Here is a 16,553-nt window from a genome sequence, read left to right on the forward strand (position 1 = left end):
TTAGTATGGGGGTGACTAGCGCATGTTTTAGAGAGTTTGGGAAGATGCCACAAGAGAGGGAGAGGTTGAAAATGTGAGTTAGAGAGCGTAGAATTGAGTCAGAGGGTGAGCATAGCATTTGCGAGGGAACAGGATCCAGGGGGCAAGTGGTTAGATGAGTGCTAGATAAAAGTTTAGCAACCTCAGTAGTAGTAGCAGGGTTGAATGAGGGAAGTAATGACTGTATCTGTGGACATGGGGTGTTGCATGGGGGGGGTTTTTGCGCATTGGCGATCTCCTCATGAATTGTATCAATCTTAGTTTTGAAATGATTGGCAATCTCCTGGGCGGTGATTGAGGTGGTGGGTGGAGGCAGTGGAGGACAGAGTAGAGTGTTGAAGGTAGAGAAGAGTTGACGTGGACTGGATGAGAAGGTGTTGATGAGTGTGATAAAGTAGGTCTGTTTGGCAGTGTGAAGGCAGGAGTAGTATTTTAGGAGGGCAGATTTATATTGTGTGAAGTCTTCCTGGGTCTTAGTCTTATGCCACAGGCGCTCAAGAGCGCGGCTACGTTTTCTGAGACTTCTGGTGTCATCTGTTTGCCAGGGTTGTAGCAGTCGGGGCCTAATTCTGCGTGTAGTGAGGGGGGCCAGCTTGTCTAGGGAGGAGGACAGTGAGCTGTTGTAAATGAAAGTAGCTAGGTTGGGGCAGGACAGGGGGGAGATTTTGTCATAGAGGTGATCAGTAGCAGAGTAGAGAAGAGAAGGGTTGAGGTGGCGAAGGTTTCTGCGTGTAACTGTTGGGCGGTTGGAGGGAGAAGAGGTGGAAGACAAGGAGAGAGCAAAACTAATAAGGTGGTGATCAGAGAGTGGGAGTGGATTGTTGGAAAAGTTGCACGGAGTGCACAGATAGGAGAAGGCAAGGTCAAGGGTGTTGCCGTTGGAGTGGGTAGGAGCCTGTATCCATTGCTTCAGGTCAAGCGATGAGGTTAGACTGAGAAGTTTAGAAGTAATAGTAGTGTTAGTGTTGACAGGGATGTTGAAGTCCCCAAGAATAATTGTGGGGATTTCAGAAGAGAGAAAGTAGGGTAGCCAGGCAGAGAAGTCATCAAGAAAGGCTGATACCGGTCCAGGGGGCCGGTAGATGACAGCAATTCTTAGAGAAATGGGAGAGAAAAGACGAATGCAATGTGCCTCAAAAGAGGAGAGTGTCAGAGAGGGAGGTGGGTGAAGAACCTGATAGGTGCTGCATGGGGCTAGAAGGATTCCCACTCCACCTCCCTTCCGTCCACTTGGTCTGGGGGAGTGAGTCCAGAGAAGGCCCCCATGGGAGATGGAAGCAGGAGAAATAGTGTCCGATTCATGAAGCCAGGTTTCAGTAATGGCAAGAAGGTTAAAGGAATTTGTGAATTTGTTGTGCTCTCCTTCTTATGCCTCGTACACACGGTCGGATTTTCCGACGGAAAATGTGTGATAGGACCTTGTTGTCGGAAATTCCGACCGTGTGTGGGCTCCATCACACATTTTCCATCGGATTTTCCGACACACAAAGTTTGAGAGCAGGATATAAAATTTTCCGACAACAAAATCCGTTGTCGGAATTTCCGATCGTGTGTACACAAATCTGACGCACAAAGTTCCACGCATGCTCAGAATAAATAAAGAGACGAAAGCTATTGGCTACTGCCCCGTTTATAGTCCCAACGTACGTGTTTTACGTCACCGCGGTCAGAACGATCGGATTTTCCGACAACTTTGTGTGACCGTGTGTATGCAAGACAAGTTTCGTCGGAAAAAATCCTAGGATTTTGTTGTCGGAATGTCTGATCAATGTCCGACCGTGTGTACGGGGCATTAGTGTGGTCAGTTTTTCATAGGAAAGCAATGAGGCTGGCAGCAACACCAGGGATTTCACACAAAGGAAGCAATACAAAGAGAACAGAAGACTTTCTCATACAAGTACATGGTACAGCAGGCACACATCAGGAATATAATGTGTTTTCGGGTAACAAACACCTTAATCGGAAAATGGCATTTGCTTTCAGGTGTATTCCGCTTGCAGTTTAAATCAGTTTGAGATGCTTCTGAGATCATTCACTGTTCAATAAAACATGCAATTAACCTGTATCTGGCCTCCGTCTAAGGTCCATGAACCTACTTCCAGCTGCTTTTGCATTCCAAATAACATGTATGGGGACAGAAGCAGTTTTGACACAAACACAAAGACATAGGGGTAGAGTAACTAAAACTGGAGAGTGCAAAATCTGGCTCTGCATGGTAGCCAATCAGCTTCAAACTAGCTGATTGGTATTCATGCAGAGCTTGCATGCACCAGTTTTATTAAATCAAGCCCACTATCTCAGTAAAAGTTATTGAATGAGGAACGTGTGGGCTGATATGTTTATGGGATGCAAACAAGCTATATAAATTATTCTTGGTTTGGAGTAAAAAAAAAAAAAAAAAAATTTGCAACTTAACTAAACGTTACCTATATCTGGAATATGTAAGAAACAGGTGCTAATATATTTCAGTAAATGTTATACGCTGTTACAAGAATTCACAAAGGGTTTGCAACCAGAGATTCAGATTTTCAAAAGAATATGGCAAAGGTGTATTAACATGGAAGCAGATATTTACTCCTAAATCTGAGCCATAGGGTGTGATGTAAATGCTGGAAGAAGCACTGATTGGCCCTCACACATATCCTGACCCCAGTATAGGGTTGCCACCTTTTCTTCTAGTCAAACCCGAACACTTTAGTGGCGCACAGCAATATTTTTATATTTTTATGTAAACTATAGATATATTTTGCTAATAAAATAACATTTCTAATCATATGAAGTTAATATTAAAGAGTACCCCTTTACATCTGAGTCCACAGAGTTCCACTTTTACATCTGAACTTGCAGAGTTCTCTTTCACTGTAAGGGGGGACTCTGCAGACTCTGATGTAAGGGATGCTCTGGGAACCCTGATTTAAAGGAGGGGGAACTCTGAGAACTCTGATGTAAGCGAGAACACTGTGGCCTCTGGTGTAAAGAGGAACTGTGACATAAGGGGTGCTCTGATGTAAGGGGTGCTCTGAGAACCCTGATTTACCTTAGTGTACTCACTCAGAGGCAGGAGAGAGAAGGGCGGAGACTTCAGTCACAGACAGGGATGGATGGTGAGCTCACTCACCCCTTGGCAGTCAGCACCTCTTATCCAAATGTATTTGAGGCTGCTGGACTTCAAATTTCCAACCCCCACTTTCCTTTTCTGAAGCACTGCGCCGGGGATTGGAGTGTGGGCAGACACAGAGGGGTAGGGGTGGTGGGAAGAGATTCAGATCAAGCCCTCTCTCCTCTCCCTTCTGTATGTGGGGGGGATTGTTAGTGCTGGTTTTGGGCAGCATGAAAGAAAGTGTAACAGACACTCTCAGCTTAGACAACTGCAGCCAGCAACCCTGCTGGGAAGCCATAGTCCAGTCTGAATAATGTGTCCGGGTTTCAGGCAGTCTGAAACCCGGACACATGATTCCAAACCCGAACTGTCCGGGTGAATCCTGGACAGGTGGCAACCCTACCCCAGTATGATGTAAATGCTGGAAGAAGCACTGATTGTCCCTCACAAATATCCAGTAGTGTATTTAGGTTTTGTGCTGCCCTAGGCCTGACTAAACTCGTGTACCCCATAATTTAAATATGACCCACCCCTTCCTGTCAAGGCCACACCCATTGCTGTTTGAGACCTGCCCTGAAATTTTCGAGTGGGGACAATAGTTCTGATGGCGGGGGGGGGGCAATGGATTCCCTTAATTTGCATAGGTTTCCTCTCACTTCCTGTTTGGCTATTGGGCAGGAAGTGAAGGGAATTTTTTGCAATGGGACAGGGATGGTAAAAAATAAACTGACAGGGGCTATAACCCTCCCTTACTCTATCCAAAATGAAAAAGTGTTGCCTGTAGTTCTACTTTAAGCACAAATTTCTGATAATTTTATGGAGAGGACTAAGAAGATATAACCATGCCAATGGTGCGGCAGAAAACATATAGCACAGTGAGGAAGGTTTATGGTCCAGGATGATAGGACAGTCAAAATTAGAAGCCCACCCCCCGTCCCCACAGTTGCGGAATGTTGGGAGAAATATACTCCTGGTTCAGAGAAGCAGGATCTCCCAATCCACGAATAGTGTAGGAGCCAGTAATCATGGGGTACTTTGTCGCAGTAAGTGGGCTTAGAACCATATAGCAATATGGTGTGACCAAATCCCCATATTTTTTTTAAATGTTTTTTGAAAATGTCTAGGTGTTTTTAATAAGCCTTGCTGGAGGTAAATGTCTTTTTTGCATGTGTAATATTTTGTTCTGTTGTATGGTCTTATGGCTGCACCATCTTTAATGCATCTTTTAGGGTGTGCCCCCCAAATATCTTGTTCGCCCCATAAGACTGGCGCTACACTGTGTAGCACAACAGTGAAGTGCAAGGCGGTGGGGACTCTTTCCGTGCTGCCCCCCTGCAAAGTGCTGCCCTAGGCCTGGGCCTTGTCGGCCTAGGCCAGGATACAGCGTTGCACATATCCTGACCCCAGTATGATGTATAGGCTGGAAGAAGCACTGATTGGCCCTCACACATATCCTGACCCCAGTATGATGTATAGGCTGGAAGAAGCACTGATTGGCCCTCACACATATCCTGACCACAGTATGATGTCAATGCTGGAAGAAGCACTGATTGGCCCTCACACATATCCTGACCCCAGTATGATGTATAGGCTGGAAGAAGCACTGATTGGCCCTCACACATATCCTGACCACAGTATGATGTCAATGCTGGAAGAAGCACTGATTGGCCCTCACACATATCCTGACCCCAGTATGATGTATAGGCTGGAAGAAGCACTGATTGGCCCTCACACATATCCTGACCACAGTATGATGTCAATGCTGGAAGAAGCACTGACTCTGATTGTACAGACCCCTTTAAGCTGCCCGTACATGGCACAATCTGACTATTTAATCCCTGTACAATCGTCTTTAGATTTACTCACAACAATGCAATATGAGGGCTTACCCTAACAATCAATGGACGCTGTGTAGTACACAAGTTGTTGGCATTCTAAATGTGATTGTACCTCGGGGGCGGTCCATGAAGCCCAGTACTCACACTATGTCTTCAGTGTTGCATGATGCTGAGAACTGAGGACATCTAGTGGCAGAAATAATACTGTGGCAAAAAGTAGGCAAATATTGCTGCCTGAGCTGCCTTCTTTATTAGTGAACATTTAAATATATATATAAATTTAACCCAGAGTCGTGGCTTTAAACGTTTCCTCTTAAATGCTGTTTCAGATGCACAGCCAAAAAAGCTTTCCTTTACAGAAAAAAATTAAGAGAATTTTTTTCTTCTGCCAGAAAATAGTTAACTGAGGATAATACATATTTATTCACTGAAGAGTTGGAAAATATTTTCCCACTAAACATGGGAATAACCAACAATACATCACAGAATAGAAACCGTGTGTCATCATTGTGCTTCTGTAATATGGAGGTTATATACATTATTTATGAACCTCAATTACACACTGGGAATAAAACAATTACTCTGCCTCTGTTTCCAATAAACATTTCAAACCGTATCCACAATTCATCGCGTCCCCCTTGCTTTCATCGTATTGCACTAATAAGACTCCACGCAATTTAAAATAGAAAGAAAGATATTCTCTCTCTCTCTCTGCAGACCCCATCCCCCTCCAATCACATTAAAGTGGACTGGTCACGGCTCGACCAGAATAGCCAGATCCAAATGAACATAACTCTGCGGACTTTATTAGGATTTATATGCATTCTGATATTTACCTTTAATTAATTTGTTTGAGTCTTAGGGCTTGTTCACACGTGCTTTGATCTCTGAAAAGCAATTTTCATTTGGATTGCTCTTCAGAGACCATGTCACAGGCTTTGAGAAGGCATTTTATCACATCACCGCTTGCTTTAACCCCTTGGACCCCGCACTAGCGAGCTGCAACAGCATGCATTGCATGTGGTTAGAGGAAGCTTGCAGAGCGGCCCCATTCACTTGAATGGGTCATGCTTGGTGGCCGGTGGTATTTTTTTGGGGGGGGGAGCGGCAAACACTGCACAGCCAGCCAGCTCCTTATGTCAAATTGCATAACAAATCTCTCCAATGTGAACGAGGGCTTAAATCTGAAAGAGGATTGATTCTGTTTGCACCAGTTTTAGTACACCCCCCCCCCCCCCCCCCAAAAAAAAACAAAATTGTATGAACCAGAAAAAAAAAAAAACCTTACTCAATATAGAAAAATATTTTTTCTTTAAAAAGCAGTCCTTGAGGTCTATCCCCCATTAACACTTGACTGTAGCATATATTTCTGATTCGGAGGTCTTGTTTGTGCATTTTTGTGATATATAGGAGCTTCTTTGGGGCAGGAAAGCAGATTTTTGGTCCAAAGACATTAAATTGTTGGGGTAACATACTCTTTACCATACATGAAGAAAAAGCTGATGACAGATCCACTTTACGTATCACCAGAACCATCGGGTCAGTACCCTTTTCCCCCTGTGCCAGCCCTGTGCCGCGCTCGTTGTATTTTGTATGTTTAGGCTCCATGCACAATGAAGCTCATAAACGGACGTTTTTGGGAGTTTGGGCTTTTTTTTTTAACAGCCCATAAACTCCCCTTTATGTTATCCTATGTGTCCATGCATACATGGAGGTTTTTGGACGTTTATCAGCTGTGGAGTTTATGGGCTGTTTTCTGAACGCCCTAAAATCGCGTTCAGGAGCTGTTTTTCTGACCACAAAAAAACTCTAAAAAACGTTAAACGCGGCTCACTAGCGTTTTTTGACATTTTTGATCCATTGAAAAAACTAAAGACTAAAAAAATTTAATTTTTCTAAAAAACAAAAAAAAAAAAGCTAAGAAACGCCAACGCGGAAAATCGCTAATAAACACTATTGCAAAAACGTTAAAAAAAACTTTGAAAAACTCACTGCAAAGCTACTGTCCTTTTTTTTAATGTTATTTTAACGTCCACTTTGCATGGGGCTTGACTGAAGAACACTTTTACAAATGAATCACCAAGGATAAGCAAAAGAAAGAAAAATTTGCATTAAATGTGTCCTAATTTTTCCCAGAAATTAAAATATTAAGTACAATTAAAGTAACAGCGTGAGCAGAACAGAGCAGCTGCATCTCCGCAGTAAAGCACAATCCATCACTGCTGTAATGGAAAGTCCTATTAAGCTGTGATCAGGCGTTTATCAAAAGTCCATCAAACCCGAGAGCAATTAATGAGCATGTGAAATTCCTGTAATTGCCAAAACAAAACTGTAATTGCGGCTTCCATGTCCTTAGATGTGTTGGCTGCATTTATTTCTTTTTTAGGCTTTTTTTTCTTTGTGTTCACCTAATGATCCTGCCAGTAACACCCTTCCTGTCCTAGGGGGACGCCACTCACTCACTGTACTGTACCTATAGAGCAGCAGTGTTGTCTTCCTAGGCTGCTCTTCTGATTTGGACTACAAACCTCATCCTCATCTCCTCCTCCTAAAGACATGGATGAGCGAGTTCAGGGTGGAGGAACTTGACTGCCCTGCTCCTGGTGTGGGGTTGTTTTTCAGGGGTTGGCCCCCTTAGTTCCAGTGAAGGGAACTCTTAAGGCGTCAGCATACCAAGACATTTTGGACAATTTCAGGCTCCCAACCTTGTGGAAACAGTTTAGGGACGGCCCCTTTTTGTTCCAACATGACTGTGTACCAGTGCACAAAGCAAGATCCAAAAGGCATGGATGAGCGAGTTTGGGGTGTAGGAACTTGACTGGCCTGCACAGAGTCCTGACTTCAACCCGATAGAACATCTTTGGGATGAATTAAAGCGGAGACTGCGAGTCGGGCCTTCTCGTCCAACATCAGTGCCTGACCTCACAAATGCGCTTCTGGAAGAATATTCAAACACTCCCATAGACACACTCCTAAACCTTGTGGAAAGCCTTACCAGAAGAGTTGAAGCTGTTATAGCTGCAAAATGGTGGGCCAACTCAATATTGAACCCTACTGACTAAGACTGGGATGCCATTAAAGTTCATGTGCAAATAACTCAGTAGGACAGAAATAGAAAGCAGAAACACGTACCGGCCAGGGATCTCCTCCTTATTCTATATGAAATGCAGTCAGCGGAGCAGGTGGTGAACTTAGACCACGGAGTGAATGTGCAATCCTCTCTGCAGGGCACCGTACACTCCTGCATTGTGGGAGGAGTAGGACCGGCCCATCTGATACACTCAGTCACATCTACTGAACGATCACCAGTGGTAACACAGATCATCTCTGGAAGACACAAGAAAAATATTCACATTTTCTATATTTTTCAATTTATAGAGATATACATATTTTGGTTAAAAATGGTCCTCAATGTGTACTCTTCTGGATGATTTACTTCAATGACAAGCTATCAGAAAATGGTGTTACATGTTTGATGTCCTGAAGTATAAGTTACATAGTTACATAGTAGGTGAGGTTGAAAAAAGACACAAGTCCATCAAGTCAAATCTATGTGCACATTTCAGCTTAAGCTACTGAGCTCTGAAACAGCTGGTTTCTAGATCAGTAAGAATAGCCTACAAAATAGTCACTGCTGACTGAAAAAAGAAAAAAAAAAGTGCGTAAAACATTACTGTGCAATATTACACATTTACATATATACAGTATCTCACAAAAGTGAGATACTGTCTTTTATTCTCTTTTCATGTGACAACACTGAAGAAATGACACTTTGCTACAATGTAAAGTAGTGAGTGTACAGCTTGTATAACGGTGTAAATTTGCTGTCCCCTCCAAATAACTCAACACACAGCCATTAAAGTCTAAACCACTGGCAACAAAAGTGAGTACACCCCTAAATGAAAATGTCCAAACTGGGTCTAATTAGCCATTTTCCCTCCCCTGGTGTCATGTGACTCGTTAGTGTTACAAGGTCTCAGGTGTGAATGGGGAGCAGGTGTGTTAAATTCGGTGTTATCACTCTCACTCTCTCATACTGGTCACTGGAAGTTCAACAAGACACCTCATGGCAAAAAACTCTTTGAGGATCTGAAAAAAAGAATTGTTGCTCTACATAAAGATGGCCTAGGCTATAAGAAGATTACCAAGACCCTGAAACTGAGCTGCAGCACGGTGGCCAAGACCATACAGTGGTTTAACAGGACAAATTCCACTCAGAACAGGCCTCACCATGGTCGTCCAAAGAAGTTGAGTGCACATGCTCAGCATCATATCCAGAGGTTGTCTTTGGGAAATAGACATATGAGTGCTGCCAGCATTGCTGCAGAGGTTGAAGGGGTGGGGGGTCAGCCTGTCAGTGCTCAGACTATACGCCGCACACTGCATCAAATTGGTCTGCATGTCTGTCGTCCCAGAAGGAAGCCTCTTCTAAAAATGATGCACAAGAAAGCCTGCAAACAGTTTGCTAAAGACAAGCAGACTAAGGACATGGATTACTGGAACCATGTCCTGTGGTCTGATGAGACCAAGATAAACTTATTTGGTTCAGATGGTGTCAAGCGTGTGTGGGGGAAACCAGGTGAGGAGTACAAAGACAAGTGTGTCTTGCCTACAGTCAAGCATGGTGGTGGGGATGTCATGGTCTGGGGCTGCATGAGTGCTGCCGGCACTGGGGAGCTACAGTTCATTGAGGGAACCATCAATGCCAACATGTACTGTGACATACTGAAGCAGAGCATGATCCCCTCCCTTTGGAGACTGGGTTGCAGGGCTGTATTCCAACATGATAACGACCCCCAAAAAAACTCCAAGACGACTACTGCCTTGCTAAAGAAGCTGAGGGTAAAGGTGATGGACTGGCCAAGCATGTCTCCAGACCTAAACCCTATTGAGCAACTGGGAGGCATCCTCAAATGGAAGATGGAGGAGCTCAAGGTCTCTAACACCCACCAGCTCTGTGATGTCATCATGGAGGAGGGGAAGAGGACTCCAGTGGCAACCTGTGAAGCTCTGGTGAACTCCATGCCCAAGAGGGTTAAGGCAGTACTGGAAAATAATGGTGGCCACACAAAATATTGACACTTTTTGCCAGCGGTTTAGACATTAATGGCTGTGTGTGGAGTTATTTTGAGGGGACAGCAAATTTACACTGTTATACAAGCTGTACACTCACTACTTTACATTGTAGTAAAGTGTCATTTCTTCAGTGTTGTCACATGAAAAGCTAGAACAAAATATTTACAAATATGTTAGGGGTGTACTAACTTTTGTGAGGTACTGTGTATATATATATATATATATATATATATACATTATATATATATAGACCACACTGGGTGCCACTCCTGTCAGCTAGAACAGCAGACTGAGGCTACAATTTGCACAGGCTCACCAGAATTGGACAATAAAAGATTGGAAAAATGTTGCCTGGTCTGATGAGTCTTGATTTCAGCTGCGACATTCAGATGGTCGGGTCAGAATTTGGCGTAAACAACATGAAAGCATGGATCCATCCTGCCTTGTATCAACGGTCCAGGCTGGTGGTGGTGTAATGGTGTAAGTAATATTTTCTTGGCAAACTTTGGGCCCCTTAGTACCAACTGAGCATTGTTTAAACGCCATGACCTACCTGAGTATTGTTGCTGACCATGTCCATCCCTTTATGACTACATTGTCCCCATCTTCTGATGGCTCCTTCCAGTAGGATAATGTACCATGTCACAAAGCTCAAATCATCTCAAAATGGTTTCTTGAACATGACAGTGAGGTCCATGTATTCCAATGGCCTCCACAATCACCAGATGTCAATCCAATAGAGGACCTTTGGGATGTGGTGGAACAAGAGATTCGCATCATGGATGTGCAGCGGACAAATCTGCAGCAACTGCATGATGCTATCATATCAATATGGACCAAAATCTCTGAGGAATGTTTCCAACACCTTGTTGAATCTATGCCCGAAGAGTTAAGGCAGTTCTTAAGGCAAAAGGGGGTCCAACTCGGTACTAGCAAGGTGTACCTAATAAAGAGGCCAGTGAGTGTATGTCCAGTATTATGCCTTGTCATGGTATAAAAAGTGCTTGTGTCATGTGTAAGAAAACTGGATTGTCAGGCTTTTCTGGGATTGGAAAAACCTGGTTTGAGTCCCGGAGCCCACAGGCTTTGTAGAGTTTTGGGAAGGGTGAAGCCTCTAACCCTGACGCCACAACCGGCATCATGATTTTTCAAGCACACACAGAAACCTTTTAGGATAGGTGTCGGCAATAATTCAGGGCCCCACCCTCCCCAGGACCCTCATCAATTAAGGTATAACTAAACACAAAACTTTTTTTTACATCGGCCATTTTTAACCGGGGTGCCTTGAGGTTTCTTCAGGGGTTCCTTAGCAAAAATGCCTAAAAATTGCCCAAAGATGTAATAGAAGCCAGCGTGTGGATGAAGGCTGCCTTTTTACTTACACTAAATCACAGGTTTTCATTGTGCACCATTACAACCTTCTAGCTGCTAGCATCCAAACAACCAATGGGATCATCAGTTGATAAGGAGGATGTCAGTTGCCTGCATATCATCCTTGTTTGACCCTCCCTTGTCCCTCTCCATCAATGTTGGGGTCACATTAGCTGAGTGATGGAGAAAAACTAAGGGAGAAGAAAAACAATGGAATACTGGTCAGTACCAGTTTGTAAAAGTATATTTGCTTTGGAAGAATAAATCACCTCTAACGTTGGGTGTCCTACTTGGACTTGTGGATGTTGCCGCATTATGTAAAAGAATAGTGCTTACATTTTGGAATGGGGCGACTCGAGACTGCCCATCATTTTTAAAGGGTGCCTCGAGACTGTCTAATTTACATCTTTCAATCATTTTCATTTTCATTTAAGAATGTAACAATGACAATGAACAATAATAATGAAAATAATATATTGACAAGAAGAAATGTGGGGTAGGGTGCATGTAGATAAAATCCTGCACCCTCATGGGGTGAGAAAACAATTACAGACTTTTCATAGCAACAAAAAAAAAAAAAACATCTTTTCAGGGGCCCTAGTCCCACGCCTGGGTTAGATGTTATTAGAGACTGGGGTCAACGGGGGCCGCGCACCTGGAAATGGTTGAGACACATACGGGGGGCCCCGGGAACTCAGTCTTCGAGAACCCAGAAAGGGGTTGTCCCAGGAAACCCCATTTGACCAAATCCTAATATCCAGTAGAGGTCAGGAGTAATGCCCTGTACACACAGGTGGACTTTTCGGCAACAAAGGTCCAACAGTCTTTCCGCCGGACTTTCGCCGGATTTTTGATGGACTTCCGATGGACTTTCTAACGAACGGACTTGCCTACACACGTTCACACCAAAGTCCGACGGATTTGTACGTGATGACGTACGACCGGACTAAAATAAGGAAGTTGATAGCCAGTAGCCAATAGCTGCCCTAGCGTCAGTTTTCGTCCGTCGGACTAGCATACAGACGAGCGTTTTTTTCGACCGGACTCGAGTCCGTCGGACAAATTTGAAACATGTTCCAAATCTAAAGTCCGTCAGATTTTCGACCTGAAAAAGTTCGCTGCGGGTCCGATGGAGCCCACACGTGGTCGGATTGTCCGCCGGATTCGGTCCGTCGGGCCAGTCCGGTCGAAAAGTCCACTCGTGTGTACACAGCATAAGGTGTCAAGACATGAAATAACTATGACCCAACTTCCAGTGTCTAGGAGAGGCTGAGGAAAGAATTCCCAGCCCCCTCCCGGACCCGCTCGAAAGGTGGTAGTGAGTGGTAGTTTGTTTAAAAATAAAAAATAAAACCCATATGAAAAGAAGACATTATAAAACCAGAAAGACAAAGAAGGAGAGAGAAAAAAACAGCAGGAGAAAGGTTTTCAGTAGGAGGATATTAGAAAAGTTAGAAGGTGGGTGGGGGGAGGAGAGAGTGCAGTAAATGGTGCTAAGATGCAAGGGAAGGTCACAAGGGGCTATTGATATAGTTTGCCTAAGATTCCCAGACACTCTCGAATCTCCTAACTTTGTCTTGTAGAATACTAACAAGTTTTTCTTGTGCCATGATCCAGGAGATCTTCCGTTTGGCGGTCATGAAAGAAACTGTGGGTTGTTTCCAGGCCCGGGCTAATGTCATTTTGGCTCTTAGAAGGATGTAGAAGAGGAGAATCTGAATGTGTCTGGGGGGTCTTCTCTATTCATCTATTGAGTAGAGCTATTTGGGGGGTTTGAAGGATAGGACAGCCAGTGACCTTCAGACTGTACATCATTTTTATAGGGTATGTTGACTGAAAAAAGGTTGCAAAACCCTGTTTTATAGAATTGGATAGAGGCTCGGTTCACAGAAGGGGTCCGGTGCATCCTGGTTCACCGTTTCAGGTCCGATTTCAGCCCAAAATTTGGGCTGAATTAGGACCTGAAACAGACCAAAAGACGCACAGCATTTTTCTGCAAAACGCACCGGACTTGCTGCGGAGATATGTGAACCGGCTCCATAGAGAGCCGATCAAAATCTCCTGCTATTGAGAATCTAATTCACAATGGTGTGAACCCAGCCAGAGTGGAGAGAGATTAAACACCTGTCAGGTTTGAATTGCTTTCTGTGTCCTCTCTATTTGTCCTCTTTACCATTATCACGGAGACTGAAAGTGAACAAAAATCTAAAATTTTTGGTTGTTACCAAAACAGGATTATAGAGGAAAACTTCCAAAATGGTGACCTTGGTGACAACCATGGATTCCTTTATTTTTTGAGGGACTTCCTCTCACTTCCTGTTTTGGCTATTGGACAGGAAGTGAAGGGAAATCTCCCCAACAGGGCACAGATGGCAGAAAATGAAACTGATAGGGGTTATAACCTTCCCTTATCCTATGCAAAATGAGTGTCCTCTTTACCATTTTCTCGGAGACTTAAAGTGAACAAAAATCTAAAATTTTGGGTTGTTACTAGAACAGGATTATAGAGGAAAACTTCCAAAATGGTGACCTTGGTGACAACCATGGATTCCTTCATTTTTTGAGGGACTTCCTCTCACTTCCTGTTTTGGCTATGGGACGGGAAGTGAAGGTAAATCTCCCCAACGGGACACAGATGGCAAAAAATGAAAACTGATAGGGGTTATAACCTTCCCTTATTCTATGCAAAATGAAAAAAAAAAAAGCCTTTAGCTCTACTTTAATCATTTAAGGCACTCCTTTTCTTTCACACTTCAGAAAGTACTGTCAGCCAGGAAATTACCATTTCAAAAGGAGGTCAACAATGGCAGCCTCTGTGTTGGAAGAGGTTCCCTTTCATCTCTTATTGTTTTCTCTAGAAATGTCAGAAATGTACTCTAATTACATTTTATATAATTCTGCCGTTCATTTGGCAGTAAGGAAAAAAAAAATAAAACAATACTGCTCCAATATGGCTGACAAGTTGGCTTGCTTAGCTCAGATTTAGGTCACTTGATTGGTTTACAAACTGGAAATAAAAAGAAGAGGTCTGCCAAGTGTAGATGGAGCCTTTCTATAGATACAAAGAGATAAATGAGATGTCTTGTAGACGGCAGTGCGATGCGGTGGATATGACACGGCAAACTCTGTTCTTTTCATCTCCATAGTAACTTTAAAGTATCCGACTGATGTACACTAAAGAGTCAAACTCTGTCTAGTACTTAAAAAGAAAGCGCTTTAAAGTGACGATTTACAAGCCGATGTTTGCTAGGAGAGAAGCCCCCTCACACTGTGTAAAGGGAAGGACCTGAATCCAGAGAGATCTGTCTTCTTCACAAACCATGACTCTTATTCAGTGACATCCCACACAGCATGGTGGGGACAACACGTATAACGCAGAAAACAAGTCACAGTCACCGCGTATATAGGAACACATTGTGGCTCCGGGCACCATCTGTATACATATGTCTATGACAGGGATTCTGGAAGTCTAATTAGTAGAGAATGTTAAAGATAATCTATAATGTATCTTCAGTAAAAACACATAAATTAAAGTGACTCTAAATTATGATTTAAAAAAAATATATAATCAAGTACAGCGCCTTGCAAAAGCATTCACCCCCCTTGGCTTTTTACCTATTTTGTTACATTACAGCCTTTTAGTTCAATGTTTTTTTTTAATCTGAATTATATACGATGGATCAGAACACAATAGTCTAATGCCCTGTACGCACGATCGCACATTCCGACATCAAAATCCATCTGATTTTTTCCGAAGAATGTTGGCTCAAACTTGTCTTGCGTACACACAGTCACACAAATGTTGTCGGAAATTCCGAACGTCAAGAACGCGGTGACGTACAACACGTACGACGAGCCGAGAAAAATGAAGTTCAAAAGCCAGTGCGGCTCTTCTGCTTGATTCTGACGAGTGCGTCGGAATTGTCTACACACGATCGGAATTTACGGATTTTGTTGTTGGAAAATTTTAGATCCAGCTCTCAAACTTTGTGTGTCGGAAATTCCGATGGAAAAAGTCCGATGGAGCCCACACACGGTCGGAATTTCCGACAACAAGCTCCGATCGCACATTTTCCATCGGCAAGTCCGATCGTGTGTACAGGGCATTAGTTGGTGAAGTAAAATTAGAAAAATATATACATAAAACTATTTTTCATAAATTAAAAACTGATAATTGGCATGTTCGTATGTATTCACCCCCTTTGTTATGAAGCCCATAAAAAGCTCTGGTGCAACCAATTACCTTCATAAGTCACATAATTAGTGAAATGATGTCCACCTGTGCGCAATCTAAGTGTCACATGATCTGTCATTACATAGACACACCTTTTTGAAAGGCCCCAGAGGCTGCAACACATAAGCAAGAGGCACCACTAACCAAACACTGCCATGAAGACCAAGGAACTCTCCAAACAAGTAAGGGACAATGTTGTTGAGAAGTACAAGTCAGGGTTAGGTTATAAAAAAAATATCTAAATCGGGGGGCGTGGCTTGGCGCGCGGCTCGGATGGCAGCACACTAGCAGAGCTCCGTAGGTCACACAGCCTTACAGCCTGACACCCTGCAGCAGAGCACTCAATGCCGGGCAGAAAGCTCCACACCACCCCGCAGACACGATCCCGCCGCGGAAAACTACCATCCGCTGCCAGGAACATCGCCGATTTCCTGATACAAACGCCGGCGGCGAGCAGCAGCAAGGCCGGTCCCAAGATGGCGCCGACGCAACAGAACGAGCTCCACGAGGAGGATTTCAGTGGAGACTCTGAATCTACAGAGGACACAGGTAGGGGCAAACCCAGAGTGAACAAACCCCTGACCTATGCAGACATGTCTGTATTCTCGGCAGACATTAAATCCACGTTTTCAGCAGCTATTACGGACCTGAAGACTAACTTAGTGGTGCTCACTGAAAAGCTGGCGGCCTCAGAACATGCAGGGAGACAGAGAGACAAGGCCATACACAGATTGGATCAGGTCACGGTCTCACATGCCCAGCACTTTATTGACCTGAATAGACACGTGGAAGACCTCGACAACAGGGGCAGGAGGAACAATATCAGGGTGAGGGGGATCCCCGAAACAGTGGAGGCAGACCAGATAACTCCGGCCCTCCAGAGGGTCTTTAATAG

The 16,553-nt window shown here is 43.8% G+C and overlaps 1 protein-coding gene across 2 annotated transcripts in view; it reads right to left on the reverse strand.

Annotated features, from left to right (window-relative positions):
- The window catches only part of THSD7B (thrombospondin type 1 domain containing 7B), an 807,368-nt gene that overhangs the window by 293,379 nt on the left and 497,436 nt on the right, over window positions 1-16,553 (reverse strand). For both annotated transcript variants that reach the window (XM_073634254.1, XM_073634253.1), the window contains exon 14: window positions 8,110-8,304. In XM_073634254.1, coding sequence (XP_073490355.1) covers window positions 8,110-8,304 — 195 coding nt within the window. The remainder of the gene's footprint in view (window positions 1-8,109; window positions 8,305-16,553) is intronic.

This window comes from Aquarana catesbeiana, linkage group LG06 (genome assembly GCF_042186555.1).
Source record: "Aquarana catesbeiana isolate 2022-GZ linkage group LG06, ASM4218655v1, whole genome shotgun sequence".
Classification (NCBI taxonomy): Eukaryota; Metazoa; Chordata; class Amphibia; order Anura; family Ranidae; genus Aquarana; species Aquarana catesbeiana.